Raw genomic sequence first — 15,406 nt, forward strand, 5'->3', positions numbered from 1 at the left:
AACCAGCATAAAGACTTCTGTGATTCCATCCAAACAGTAGGGAAAAAAGAGATAGCAGCAGGATGCCCTTAAGACTGTAATCAGTAAAGCAAAACTGGAAAATAAAAGATATAAATGGGAGAATTAAAATAATAAATTCATGGGGCATTGCCTAATATTGATGGGATGCTATAAACTACCTCAAGAAACTCATCGAATTTGAGTAAAATCAACAAATTTCATTTACATGATAGTTTCAAACTTCATTAGGCAACCTAAAAAGTAGCAGATATCTGATTGACACAAAAACGTGACAAGAAAACATACTTTTGTAATAAATCAATATAAAAGCTTAAGAAAAGTGTTCTTATTATCATAGATAGTAGATACTAAGTAACCAAATTGAACTTGTGATTAGAAAAGCCAAATAAAACCCCATGTAGAACATGCAATTTCTACAAGACTAGGTCTTAGCTTCATGGATGGAAAGCAAGATTAAAGATATATGGAAATACTTTACTCATTACATATAAAATTATAACTAGCACACCAATTTTCATTTTATGATAATGCTGCAACTCATTTTATCATTTTATTAGGAAGAGAAAAAAACACAGTTGCTTTATTATTAAATTCAACCATCTCACTACACACACATTCCAAGTAAGTTTTCTCAAGGTCTACATTCCATGTGGTTCACCACATCTATATATATATATATATATATATATATATATATATATTAAAGAGGGGAGAAAGTTTTGAATAATTTAATGCATTGTAAGAGAACAATTAACTTATATAAGGCACATGAATATTTTTTGCCCACAAAAGAACCATATCAATGGACATGTTATCCAAGTTAATAAAACATAAATTTTGTATTAAGTTTGACAAGAAACATCTAGCTCAACATCAAACTTCGTAAAGTTCCTGAAATGTAAAATAATATTTCTATAATTATACTTTTTTTTAAATAATAAGTTCTTTTAACAATTTATATTATAGTTCAAATATTGTGTTGTATTATAGTCCAATATGTTATTTTTGTAGATTTTTACTTTGATGTTTTGTTGAAAATGAAATAACTAAAAATAAATTAGCATCTATAGCTTAGTCACAAAGTTCGACGAATTTTGGCTATCGGGTTCGAAATTCAACGAATTTCAGCTATCAACAAAGCATTCGTTGAAGTTTGCCTTATATTCGTATGGCTATATCATTTTGGGCATCAATGCCATTTTATCATTTCTTAGATGGGCACCTACGGACAAATGTAGATCGATAAAAAAATGAACTATTAAAAATGCCCTTCCCTCTGGATGAACAAAGGTATTGCATTAGTGTATTTGTTTCACAGATGGTCTTTGCAATGCCTTATGGCTTAGTTTAGTATACTCTTATATATGCTTTCCTTGGTTGGTAATAGCATTATATTTTATGATAAAAGAGAAAATTACATCAGCACAAAGGTCCATTAACAACTTTCTAAAAGGGTCATCAAACTACTATCTACATATTACTTCTATACTATCATTACAAAAGATCCCCTTCAACGGGCTTATAAACATTAAAGAGCAAATTAACATTCCCTTCATTGGCATGAATGAATTAAACCTCTCTCGCACGCTGCCTGCATAAAACCACACAAACCCATCGCATAGAAGTCCAATTTTACCTACGGCATCCAAAACCGTTGTTTCAAAAAACTGTGTTCAACATCTTCCCTTAGTCATTCTTGTTTTCCCTACTCTGTTCACCATTAACCAGTCTGTCAAATTTATCATTCAAATCTTTCTTCAAAAAAATTGCCACCCACATTCCTTCACACCGCTTCCATCTAGTTCCTCCCAAAAAATCAATCCCCCCATCAGAAATTACAAACCATGAGTCAATTGTGCAAAAAAACCACACACACCATCAGCCTTCATTGATGAGGAATTGCAAACCATTGCCATCGAAGAGTGTCACTGAAAAGCCCACAACATGACGGCCATTATTTGCTTGAAATAAGCAAATTTCTTCCTTCAGTTTAACCCAAGTTTCAATAATTTCCTCCTTGTAGGCCCTCTGGTTTACTCTCTTTGGCCACCACAGAAAGGAAAACTGCCCCATTTCATTCCCTTTCTCTTCATTTCCAAAGCATTCATTGTAGTTAAAACCGTAGCCTGAAAAAGCTCATTCCAACAATGAGTCAATCCCAACAACTTAAGTCTTTAAGGAACAATGCCTCCACCACCCATTGCACTACTAGTGTATCCTCATTCAAATCTAGCACCTGAGTCGTTACCATTGCAGCCACATCCACCTATGTTTTCCAATCATGGGTCCATTCTTGAAACAAATGACCCAACGTTCGCTGCACAACCCTTATCACTACATCCCTCGGGCATAGCAAAAGCAATTTCAATCGCTTCTCAATAAAAGGCCCTAGTAGGGCCTTTCGTTATCGACGCATTTTGAATATGAGCGTCAGCTCCATGACTGCAAATTCCACCTTCAACCACCTACGTCTTTGCAAAAAAACACTTATGTCTTCAAGCTTTCAAGGACCCGCATAATTAATAACTAATAGTCCTTATTTGTCCCCATCATTCCCCACCTTTCTTCACTGTCATTTCTAAATCTCCCTCACTCAAACAACAACTCCTCTGTCCTTTTAATCATTACCCATGTTAGCATTCCTTCCCCTTGTGAATTTAAAAGATTGCCTTCCACCTTTTAAATAATAATAAATTCCAACACCACCTATTAATAAATAAAAGTAAAAAAGAAAGATTAAATTTAAACAAATCAAAAATGCAATCTGTCAAACGATCACAAAATTCAAATTGTCCTTTGCCAACTTCTTGGAGATTTACAACCCATTTTAACAAAGCATCGACCTCCCCATTTCCCTCTCTATAAATATGACTTCCTCTAAAACCAAAAAAACTTACCAGCTCCTCCCTAATAGCCTTAACATAGTTTTCTAGGTACCAAGCCTGGAATCTATTTGATCGAATGGCTTCTACTACTATTAAGGAATCCCCCTCTAAATGAAGCCTTTGCACCCCCAATTGCTTTGCACATTTAACTGCCATCAAAGCTGCCTTCATCTATGCAATGTTATTTCATACATCCATCAATCTAATCCCCCCAAAGGCTAGAGTCTCCACTTACTAATTTCTAATAATTATTTCAACCCCAGAAGGACCAGGGTTACCCCTCGCAGCACCATCAAAATTTGCCTTGATCCATCCTACATTCAGAGTACACCACTTTACTAATCTCCTTGAAATAACATCTTGTTTATCCTACTTATTACAGCCCAAACTCCTAATTTTAATTCCCGATTAGAATTGTTGAATAACAACATCTTCTTTGTAAAAAACCTCTTTCCTAGATCCTTGCCTAAAGGATGTTGCACTCATTAACTCCTCAATAGAGTGATCAATTCTGCATAGTAATCTATCAATCGATTCTTCCTTTTCTTGAAAAATGTACATTTTCCTTACCTTCCAAGTGTCTCATATAACAATAGAGGGAATGACTTTCCACACACTTGAACAAAGAGCACTTAACTTAATTCGTGCTTAACTTAGAAAGAAACTCTTTAAAGTGGACATCCACAGGCCCTGCCACCTGAATTTGCCTTGCACCATTTGCCAGCATTTGGTTGTTGACTCACAACTTAGAAGCAAATGGTAACCAAACTCTTATTGCATATTGCACATGACACATTTAGTTCGGCCTTGAAAACCAATTATTTTCCTCCTTTCACTTGTGAGGATCCTACCTTGCATTGCTAACCACGCAAAGGCCCTTGCCCTCGGTAGGCAATCCTTGTACCAACAAAGCTCCTCCGCTTCAAAAGCTTCCAACCCACCTCTTGAGAGAAATCCATAATTCAACTTAACGGAGTATTCCCTTGAGAAGAACACACACCAATGCACTTTTTCCTCTCTATCTATTAGACAAACATCCCTTCCCTTAAAAATATTCCTTAAAGAAGCTTGTTGCTGATCTAATAATCCTTCATCTCTCCAATCCTTCCATCCTCACTCCTTTCCCAAAGGACCTTAAAACTCCATCAAATAATCTATCACCCTGACAACCCATTTGTCACAAAGAACTCTTTCAAGATCCACATCTTTAATTTCCTCTTCTAAAACTAGGTAACTATTCCAAGAGCCCTCTCAGAAATTTGCCTTGTTACCATCCCCTACTGTCCATGAGACATGGTTAGTATTCACATGCCTACAAGACAATAAAGTTTCATATTGCTGAGCCATTTTGTGGGTTCCTAATAGTGAGAATCTTCTCTAGATCATTGAAATCCAGATATTTAGATGTTAGAATTTTTCCCCATAACTGCTCTGGGCTCCTATATAAATTCCTAACTTTCATCAAACTCCTAAAGCCACATTCATAAAACTCCAATCACTCAAGCCTGCTCCACCATATTGTTTTGGCTTACAAATTTTATCCCATGCAAGCGAAGGATTGGCAATGGGCCGGAGCAATGTTTGGTGCACAAGTGTTATCCACAGTTTCATTTGCACAACACCAAAGACTATAGGATGTTTTATGATGCCTTTGCCATGAAGACAGTAAGGATATTACAAGGAACACTTGCTAGAAGGATCTCAACGAAAGCGGAAGTAAAAGTTAAGTATGGGAGTTGGTTCATCCAATTTCCGCAATTTACATATATTAGAGTAGCAAAAGTACAGTTTGTCCCAAGAGACTTCCAAGGTACCCACCCGACAAGATAGTTTTGATTGAGTTGGCTAGGCAACTTAAGCATTATGACAAGATGATGAAACTTAAAGGCGAGACAAGGATTACCTTCTTATTTGGAATAGACAATGATACTTGCCCCAATCCTGTCACCTTTGCAGCTGCAGAGAAGGAGCTAGAATGGTATCATCTAGGATGGTATAGAGCAAGACAAGGTTTCAATCCTAATGGTCTCATCAAGGCATCTTAGGAAAACGCATTCAAACATATTCTTACTATAGAAGATTTTTGGGCCAATGCACGGGATGACTTTCATATGAGGAAGCTAGCTTTGTCAAGATTGCCAATGGGCATGATGAGGGCAATCACATGGAGAGGCTGATTATGAAATTGTACTAAGAGAAGATTATGATCCAGTGGATTGGGATAATCATCACGATCCTTCCTTAGAGATAGTTACAAGGATAGTTGATCTACACATTGAGTCATGGTACAATGGGAAGTTAAGGCAATTACAAAGTTGAAAGGTATGCCTTATGAGAAAATGAAACCGGAGGAACGAGGTCGGTCAGTCAAACAAAAAGGTGGAGGCAATAGCCAGCAACAAAGAGCAGTTAAGAGCAAGAAGAGAAATTTGGAGGTTGAGAAAAGTAAAGAACATCAGGAACATCCAGCAAAGAGACATAATTGAGGCTAGGAGCCAAGAGGTTAACACAAGTGGACAAAGGGTCTCGGTAGAGGTGAATTCTGATTCAAAATCAAGTGGTTACAATGACAGTACCGAATACTCTCCTCTCTCGGAGAACCAACATGGAGATGATGTGATAGTCACTAGTGAAAAAGAGGATAGGCCAACTGATATTGAGGAAATAAGCCAAGCACCTGAGGCTGTTGATGATGCTTTGCTAGTCGAACCGAATCTAGATTTGGGGAGATGCACTACACCACTATGGTTAAGGCAAATGCTTATGCCAAGAGGTGAGGTGATGACTATCTGAACAGTTAAAGATATTCAAGAGTTAGTGGAAAAGGAAGATAGCGAGAAACAAAGACAAATTGTCAAAACGGTGGAAAAGGTAATCAGGAGTGATGATGATGGTCATCGAAAAGTTCACATTGCTATACCAAAGGTTAGCAAGGCAGTGGATAAGATTACAGCCCAAGAGTATGAAATAGTAGAGCACAACTTGGGAAGAATCACGGATGGCATGGAATGTGAGGAGATCCAGAAAGGCATGGTTTCAATTAGAGAGACGGCGGGAGCAATATAGAAGAGATATTGGCTCAGTTGCACGAAGTCAAGGATTGGATCAATGATATAATTCAAGATGGGCAAAATTTCTTGCCTTCCTTTATCTTGACAATCAGGTCATTGGTAGCTATTAGAGACAAATTCAAAACATTAGAAGGGGAGTGGAAGAATTTCCTCCCAAAAAAGGAATTAGCCATTACCAAGCTACGGGCATTTATCGAGCTATCGGAGAGATATTTAGAGAGAACCAAGTTGGTAGATGAAGGAGGAATGAGTACGATAGAGTCTTAGTTTGTTGCCTTGACTATCAAATTGAGGATACTTGAAGAGATACAAAATGAGATTGCACAGCATAGCCCAGACATTGACACTTCCATTTCAATCATGATGAGTGATGTTGCGGCTGCACTTGATTTTGAAGATATCAAAGAGGAAAACATCAATGAGACAAAATTTGGATCAAGATTGGATGAACTGGGGAAGGTTGCCACCAAGAAGAAGCATTGGGCACCCTTCCCTTAATGCCTTTATCGGATATGCGAAAGAATATGACAAGGATCATGAGAAGACACTACAAGCAACGAGCAACATGATGAATTCAACTGAGCTCAAGATGAAGCACACGCCTTGCCCTCCCATGAATTTAGTCAATAACAAGCTAGCCAAGTTCATTGCTTTGGCTAAGAAGATGAAAGAAAATGGTAGAATTATATTAGAAGATCATTTGATGTAAGCCCAAGTGGCAAATTCTCCTTGGGTAGGATAGGTATCTGATTCTGATTGGCTACCATTTTGGCGCCTTCTTATTGGTTGCCACTTTTCCTTTTTTTTCATTGGTCCATTGAAAAGGTGGTGTCTTCTCATTGGCCGATGGGGTGGCAACCCTAATTAGAGTTTCTGGGATTTGATCTAGATCGTTAATTTTGCCTCTTAATATCTACTGTTGGTTGTAATTTTGGCACCTATATAAGGCCATTTGCTCTCATTCGTAAAGGGTTTAAGAATATCGTTGCTTAAGATAATACCAAAATTGCTTCTTTATCATTGTTGTGTCTTGCATGGTGATTAAGAACACTTGGTGTTATTGCATGGTTTCTACTTCCAATGGTTGAAGAAAATTGTTGCTTAAGATAATACCAAAATTGCTTCTCTTATCATTGTTGTGACTTGCATGGTGATAAGAACACTTGGCGTTATTGCATGGTTTCTACTTCCAATAGTTAGAGTTAGATCCCTTTGAAGTTGTTATAGAAGATTTTATTTCAAGAAAGTTGTTAAGAGTAAGAATATATGGATAGTTGTATGGTGACATTAGTAGATATTTGAAAGGGATCTATAAACTAGGCCACTAGCATCCTAGCGGCTGGTTAGGAAGCCTTGCGTGGTAATCTAGTCTTTTTCCCTTGAATCATTGCATCTATAGAGGTAGAGTCACTAGTAAGCTTTCATCAGATTTGATCCCCGGCCATTTGATAATCTTTCCATTCATAGGCGTAGAAGTGAAGCAGGAAGTAGTGTAGTAGTTGGATTTCATTCTTGGAGAAAGTTAGAAAATCAGAGCATTATTGGTGGACATTCCCTCCATCATCACCATCAACATCATTTGGCACTAGTATACATTGCAAAGCTAGATTCATCACCATCACAACAAAAGTCCAGATTATCTTCGAATGAATAACATAAACCCACCTATGTGATTAACCAGCAAATCACATTAATATAACTGAGTTAGTATCCACAGGTGTAAGGAACCTTGGAGTTTTTCTCATGTTCTTCATGAGTATTTACTTTTCAAGAGAGGGATTGAATGTTTGATATTCCATATCAAGTATTCAATTGCTAAATGTTATATAGTGGTACAAAACTGACATCAACAGTCTCTTTGTGTAAAGGTGATTAACAAAGGGAATTGCTTGGATTGCTAAGAGCCTATAGCTCTACTTGTTGTTTGTTGTATTCTTCTCTCCCTTCTTGTTGTTTGTTGTATTCTTCTCTCCCTTCTTGTTGTTTATTTTTAGCGATTATGATCAGAGATGCCTTGCATTGTATCTACATGAGGCCACTGTGCTCTGGGATAACATGATTCAGACTCTACTTCCACACCGGCACTCATCTACTCAACTCATTACTGCCTTTTTACACCTTTATCCCCCTTGCGTGGTGTGAAAAGGCCCTCTAGCTCTATTCGGCCTAGTGATCTTTCTAGATGCGTTAGATCCCGTTCTGTTTATAGGCACCAGCGACACTCTTCTAGGACAAGTCGGAGACAGTGTAGTACCTCTACGCATCGACACGTGTATCATTCTGTGACTGATTTCTTCTCACCCAAGAAAGACTCCTAGTGCTTTCTGCTGCTTGTTTTTGTTTGTTGTTGTTGCTTTTCTTCGGACACTTTTGTGTGCTCTTGCTGGCTTCAGCCCTGCTTTTTGTAATCTTTCAGTCCCATAGACCTCTTTTTGGTCTTTTGTTGAACATTAATATCATTATCTTATCTTATCTTATCTTATCTCCCTAGAAAGGTACAGAAATAGGGGATCACTTGGAGTGTTAAGGGACTACACCGCTACTTGTTCTTATCTCCCCTTCATGTTAAACTTGGATATATCTAATCAAATGTTATTAGATCTCCAGATTTTTAGAGCGACAGCTCAGTCAAGTTACTGTAATGTTTCATTTTCATAAATATTCTTAAATATAGATCCTATGCATGTTTTTGTTATTTATCCTCCCATGCAATCCTTCAATGTTGAGAATACAGTCTTCCTTTGTATTATTATTTAATGAATTGATAAAATATAATTAAGAAAGAGGATTCTATACACGTGATAATCTATGAGGAAAACAAAGTTGAATACTTGAATAATCTTACTAATTAACTAGTTTTTCTTCACCCCGAGAGTTTTACTCAGCCATATTTTCCCCCACAATTTAGTTTAATTTTTTCATTAAATTCTGTTAGTTTAATTTTCAATTTTCCTCAGATAGTTTAACCATCACCTATTGCTCTAAACATAATCTATCTTTGTAAATAATTGCTGTATTTTGATCGACTTCTATAGGAATATAATTCATCAGCCTAACAATTCTACAAGAGAAGTTTTAATATTGCTAGATAGCTGGACATAAATTTTTTAATAATGGACATGAAGAGAAGGATGTGCAGATGAAGGTTATGAAACTAATTCTCTCACACTACACTGAAGGAATATCAAAACAGAACAATATAGCTCCAAATCAAACAAATTATTGAACAAAGACTGAAATAACTCTCATGTTCATCAGCCTAACAATTCTACAAGAGAAGTTTTAATATTGCTAGATAGCTGGACATAAATTTTTTAATAATGGACATGAAGAGAAGGATGTGCAGATGAAGGTTATGAAACTAATTCTCTCACACTACACTGAAGGAATATCAAAACAGAACAATATAGCTCCAAATCAAACAAATTATTGAACAAAGACTGAAATAACTCTCATGTTCATAAAATAGACTGAAAGAATGATTTTGTTATCTTTAGGATTGTAAGCATTAGTAAATGAACTGGATACAATTTTTGAAAAATAAAATTCACTGAAACCATGGCAAGTGTCTTATCTCAAGATTTTTTGTAAATTTTTGATGTAATGTCTACGATGCAAGAAAGATTAATAAAAATCAAGCATAGTTAAAAAAAAATTGCATTGAATGAGTTGATTCAAATGTGACAAATCAATGGACAGTTCGATTTCATCTCCACACTAATTCCCCATTTGTGAAATCATGGAAGCCCTAGTTCCATTTCTATTATATTCTCTCCTAAATTAGTTAGGGCTATTTTTCTTGCCTATAACAATGAATTGATTATAACTGTTGACCAGCCTGTCCAATACCTGATGCCATTGCAAATCATCATAAAGACGCTGATACAGAATAATTTGCAACCGAAGCAAACACAAAATGGACAGCAAGAAGCTGCTCTAACCACATATATGAAACTTCATCAAATGCAATTAAACGAAGTCATAGTAAACCAACTTGAAGCTAAAAGTAAATGAAGTTTGAATTTTCTGGCAACTTACATACGTCACGTGCTGAGTAGTTACACCCAGTGGAAAAACTGGGTGCCAAACATCTTGGATAAACATGATATTGTAATCTTCGATTTATTATAGCCTATTGGATAATGATGGTGGCGGTGGTTTTGATAACGATCCATATGATGCTGATTACTACTTGCATTACTTTAATATTAAACAATGATTATGTATCATGGCATTCAAGTTTGACATTTTATTTCAAAAGTCAAAATTCAAAATTGTTTTGTTTAAACATATGCCTGATTATTGTATTCTAAACTTATTTTGTTTCAAGACAGGAAGGCACACGCTCACATGCATTCACATAGACAGCCACCAACACATACGAACATACATGCATGCATGCATGCACATACATACACACAAATGTACAAACATAAAGATATACACATGCAAACGTCCATGCATGCATGATTACTTACATACCCACATGGATAGATAGACACACTTACATATACATACATACATGCATATGTGCATGGATATAGACATGCATGTGTGCAAACATTTATGCATAGATACATGCATACATACATACATAAATGCAAACAGGTTTTCTTACACACACATGCATATAGACATGCATGCATAAATACATACGCATCCACGCATACATATGCACAAACACATATATACATTCATGCATACAATATCAACCAAAGGAATTTGTCTTTTGTACCTCTTCAACTTCCTATGTAAGACATTTCACATTTTCGTTTTAATTCTCTACACCACACATCAAGATCTATTTTATTATTACTATTAGAAGTTTACAACATTGAAAGAATCTAATGCTATTTAAATGTTTCCTTAAAAAAGGTCAATGAAAAATAAGCAACACAAAATTTAACAAAATGAGAAAAGCACAAAATTTAATACCAATAGAACTTCTGTCAACTAGGTGTCATTGAGTGGTTGGGCCTCAGTTCTCATGTTGCAGACCAAGATTCAACTATTCCCATGGAAATCTTGACTGTGAGGCATGTTGAGTGGTATCCCCACTATAATTGTAAGTAATGTATAGCCAAATAATGACTAGAGTACATGCCATTATTTCGCAGCCAGATGCTGCAGGAAGATGTGCAGCCTGTGCCAGTGATTATCCTGGTTGATATGCTTACTATATGTGGATGGTATGTACGAAAAGAAAATGTTCCGTACAGGGCCAATCAAATGGCATTCGTGCTGAAGTAATATAAGCCTAAAAATCGTAAACAATATATTATGTAATGGAGTGCACCTCGATTTAACCCATATATCTGATAACTAAAGAGTTAAAAAACACTAACAGACCTTTCTTTCTTTTTTAAAACAGAGAAAACGAAACACATTAATAACAGAACAAGAAACAAGCAGCATACCACTGTCAACCTTCCATCCATCTTCACATAGCAATTTTATGCGTTCCCATAAATCTTCCAAGAAGTCCTATATTAAGAAAAAACATTAATAAAAATGAAAATAAAAACATGAAAAATTTCATTCACTCAAGAAATAATATTACAAAATGATCACTCAAAACTAAATGCTGAATATTAAAGGTCATCATTAAGAGTGTTTAAAAAATGTGTATTACTCATTGTAAACCTCGCCGCTTATTTCATGTGATTTAAAAAGGATTAGTAGACATCAAATTTTCTGAACAAATCAAACTAATTTTCATGTAAGGTCCAATATATTATATTTATATGACTGATTAAATAAAGCATCAGTTCAATTTTTTTAAACAAATGGCTCCTTCCGCAAGCAAGGAACCAACTCTTTTTTCAATCAATTAACTACCTAACATTTGAACAAATATGCACATTGTATTCTCTTTTCACTTTCTAACAAGCTATGAATGGTAAGCTGAATATGTTTCACTTGCCTCCACACAAGAAATCTGCACTTACCCACTTCATGATTATATATCACCATATTGTTTTTCATTTGCATTTAAATTTTAAAATCATTTTAACAAAGATATGAATAAAATTATGAGAAGGAAGCAAGAGCCTTTTACTGGCAACGTAATTCATTGACGACTTGATGCTTAAAGATCTAGAACAACTTTCTGCATGTTTTTGACCAATGCTTTCGAAATTTTTACTTTTGTTGATCAGTAAACTACATGTTTGATTTTCAGTATGTGAGAATTTCGCTTCACAATATTTCACTTTCAAAGCCAAATTGACACAAAGCTTTTGAGTAAATACGAACTATTTTATCTGTGTCCTTTCCCTTTATTGATGGAAACCTTTGAGCAAATTAACATCCATTTAAATGACAAATCTATGCAGCATCTTTCCCTAAGTATGTACTAAGTATGTTTCCATATCCTCCTCTATAGCTGGCGAAGGGTCATATGTCATGGTGGGCTCTATGGCCATTATTGTCTCTATCGCTTCCAACATCCTCTCAGTCATGCTCCCTATCGGAGGTGGGGGTAGTGGTGGCACCACTGTGACGGTAGGATGACTATCTCTTGGAGCTGGAGGATTTGTCACTTCAGGTATCTCTCTCATGGGTGAGATTGCGACAAGTGTTGGCACTGCCGCTCTGATGCTAAACCTCTTACCTAAATACCCACTCAGCTCCTACTCACTTAAGTCCTCGACTACAGCATCCTCACCAGTCAATAATGCATCGCTTATCGTCACCACTGTATCAGATCCCACTACCTCCAGTCTGACCTATGGTGTCCCCAAGCTCTCAGGAACCTCCTGCACAGGTACCTCCATCACTCCCTCTTGTGCCTCTATCTCATCATCGGGTATAACCACGGTCATATGTCTCTCAGCCCCAATCTCTGGTAAAACTACGACTGTAGCTGGCAAAGCCTCTCAGTCGACTAAAGGCTTAGCAACCCTTGGAGGTGCTAATGTTGGTCGGACTGATGGCCAGGGTGTCAGCCACACTATTAGTCTAGCTGCTATAGTGACTAGGGTCATAACCACAAGCTGCCTAAACTGTCCAAATCCCGAAATGTGGACGCCTACTGGAACCGAGTGAGTGAGAACTAGTTGCGATGGACCTCAAAAACAATAATGTTGGTGCTATGATAACCTCAACATCCTCATCATCCTCCACCTCCTTTGACTTGTTAGTGTAATTGGAGGATGTGTCCTACCTCCCACGATCAGTGTTGCCATGCTTTGAGCTCTCTACCTCCAGTCATAGCCTCTTATGTCTGATGGCCTTCTGCCCTCCCAGAGTATCAGGGTGCTTCCACTGCATGATTGGAGGCTCCCCTAGTTCTATCGGACCCAACTTGATCTCTAGTCTATCATTCGTGCTGTGGCGTCGAGAAATAGACCAATGGCATAGTGTGGCATATAAAATGTTTTGTGTTGCAGTGTCATGAACTAATTCGTGCACTCAGCCAATAAGGATGTCAAGTCATATACTCTGCCATTCATGATGTCATTCATCATGGTCACCTGTAGAAATGAGATATTCAATGCCCTACTTGATCCAGTGAGTCTACTTTTTACTAGGTCCATCAAACAACACTAGTGCCTTCCTGTACATCGAATTTCTTCAATCCTCTTCCCTTCGAAGTATCCATTAAAGCTTCACTTTGTGCCTAGGTTGTTTACCACATACTAGTTCTACGAGTTGTACCTTCACTTCCCGACTTAGTTTCATTGCCTTGTTAAATTTTCTCCCTCTCTGCACATGACTAGGTATGTCGAACACCCCAGTGAAGTCTGTTGCTCTAAAGGGTATCATGAGGTTCTATCCCAATTACGAAAATGCACTTGTTCGCGAGAATCGGTCGTAGGCTTCTAGCATGGTGCGGAGAAAACCCTCGAAATCGCAAATGCAAAACACCGGCATCCGCAATGCCCATTCCACTTGTGCCCTTTGTATGCTTTCCTTCGCAAAATAGTCATTCGAGATCTCCTGCCACCACTTCCTACACTCCAACCCGTTCAAACGCTCGAACGCCACATTCTAAGGTGTAAGGTGCATAGTTGCAGGCTTGCAGCCGACTGTACTTGTGCCATTGCCTTCTTTTTGCATGCACTTCCTGCAATTTGCACTCTCAATGGTAAAGCTTATACATTCCTATTCATTGTGCTACTGGATGAATCTTCTTCTAATTTTTTCATCCAAGCCCTATTCCCTGCACTCTCCATGATTGTTCCTCCTTTTGTTTTGCAAAAAATGGTTTTTTGAACAGTTTCACAACTACCGTACCTCAGTCTATCAATCTTTTGTGTGAGTACAACCATACGGTAGGGTTACAGAATGGCACTATGGCACTTTGCCTTAGTGTGTTCTCCAAGTCCGTACGATGTTTGTACGGTGGTGATCCGTTATTCCTTCTATGCTTGTACGGTGCCTTTCCTCCTTTCCTCTCTCCTCTACTCTCTTCGATGCCTTTTACTTGTGCTAAGTATGGGCAATACGGCCTAGTGTTCTTAATAACACCCTTCCACAATGGTCGTACAGTATTGCAACGGTGGTGTTTCCAGATTTCCTTTTCATGGTCATAGGCACTATTTCATTGTGCCTATTATATTTTAAAACTAATTGATCTAGCTAGAACTTGTTTAGTTTCAAGTGTTTGTCGTGCCATACCTTGCATCTACACTGTGAAACTTCAGCAGCCCATTGTGCTTGTAATCGTCGTTCATCAAGGTTATTCAAGTTATGCAATCTTTCTGTGAGACTTTCCATGTCTCCAAACTTTTTTTTGATCGCTATTCGCAAACTTGGTACCATGAACTATGTTGGTACTACGGCTTCCTGACCATAAATTAGCTAGAACGGAGTGTGTCTTGTGTTGACTTTGTACGAGGGCACAATTTGTAGATTACTCCAACCAAGATTTTGTTTGTGGCTTCCACTTGTTTGTTGTAGGATAGTACGGGCTCAATAGAGAATGGTATATTTTGAATTATGTGGTTAGTCAGATGACGTGATTGCCAAAATGTCCCCCACAATCACTTGTCAACTGTAGCGAGATTTTGTACCTTGTGATAATCTACTCGTAGATGAATCTCGTTGTGCTCACTACAGAGTTCTCTGGTAGGGCCCGCGTTCGTACCCACTTAGTAAGGTACTCTGTTGCAACAACAATGTACTTGCATCTCCGAGTTTTGCTCACCTTGAGGGGTCCAACAAAGTCCAACCCACAACGTACAAATCATTCCTACGCATATGAAGGGTTTAGAAGCACTAAATTCCTCTTCAGTGGTTTCCCAACCCTCTAACATGTATCACATGCAATAACACACCCCCTAGCGTCATTGTGCACGGTTGGCCACCATACCCCTACCAGGAGTATCTTCCGTGTAGTTGTATTTGGCCCCATATGTCCTCCTGTGGGTCCTTCATGTGCTTCCTTCAATACCTTCGATATTTCTTCCTCTAGAACACATCATC

General features: G+C 37.6%; 1 protein-coding gene across 3 annotated transcripts in view; it reads right to left on the reverse strand.

Moving 5' to 3' along the window:
• ABH1 (ARM repeat superfamily protein) overlaps positions 1-15,406 on the reverse strand; it is a 200,801-nt gene that overhangs the window by 64,176 nt on the left and 121,219 nt on the right. For all 3 annotated transcript variants that reach the window (XM_089801895.1, XM_089801893.1, XM_089801894.1), the window contains exon 9: positions 11,395-11,461. In XM_089801895.1, coding sequence (XP_089658021.1) covers positions 11,395-11,461 — 67 coding nt within the window. The remainder of the gene's footprint in view (positions 1-11,394; positions 11,462-15,406) is intronic.

This window comes from Cupressus sempervirens, chromosome 9 (assembly GCF_028749045.1).
Source record: "Cupressus sempervirens isolate cs-2001-9-10 chromosome 9, ASM2874904v1, whole genome shotgun sequence".
Lineage (NCBI taxonomy): Eukaryota > Viridiplantae > Streptophyta > Pinopsida > Cupressales > Cupressaceae > Cupressus > Cupressus sempervirens.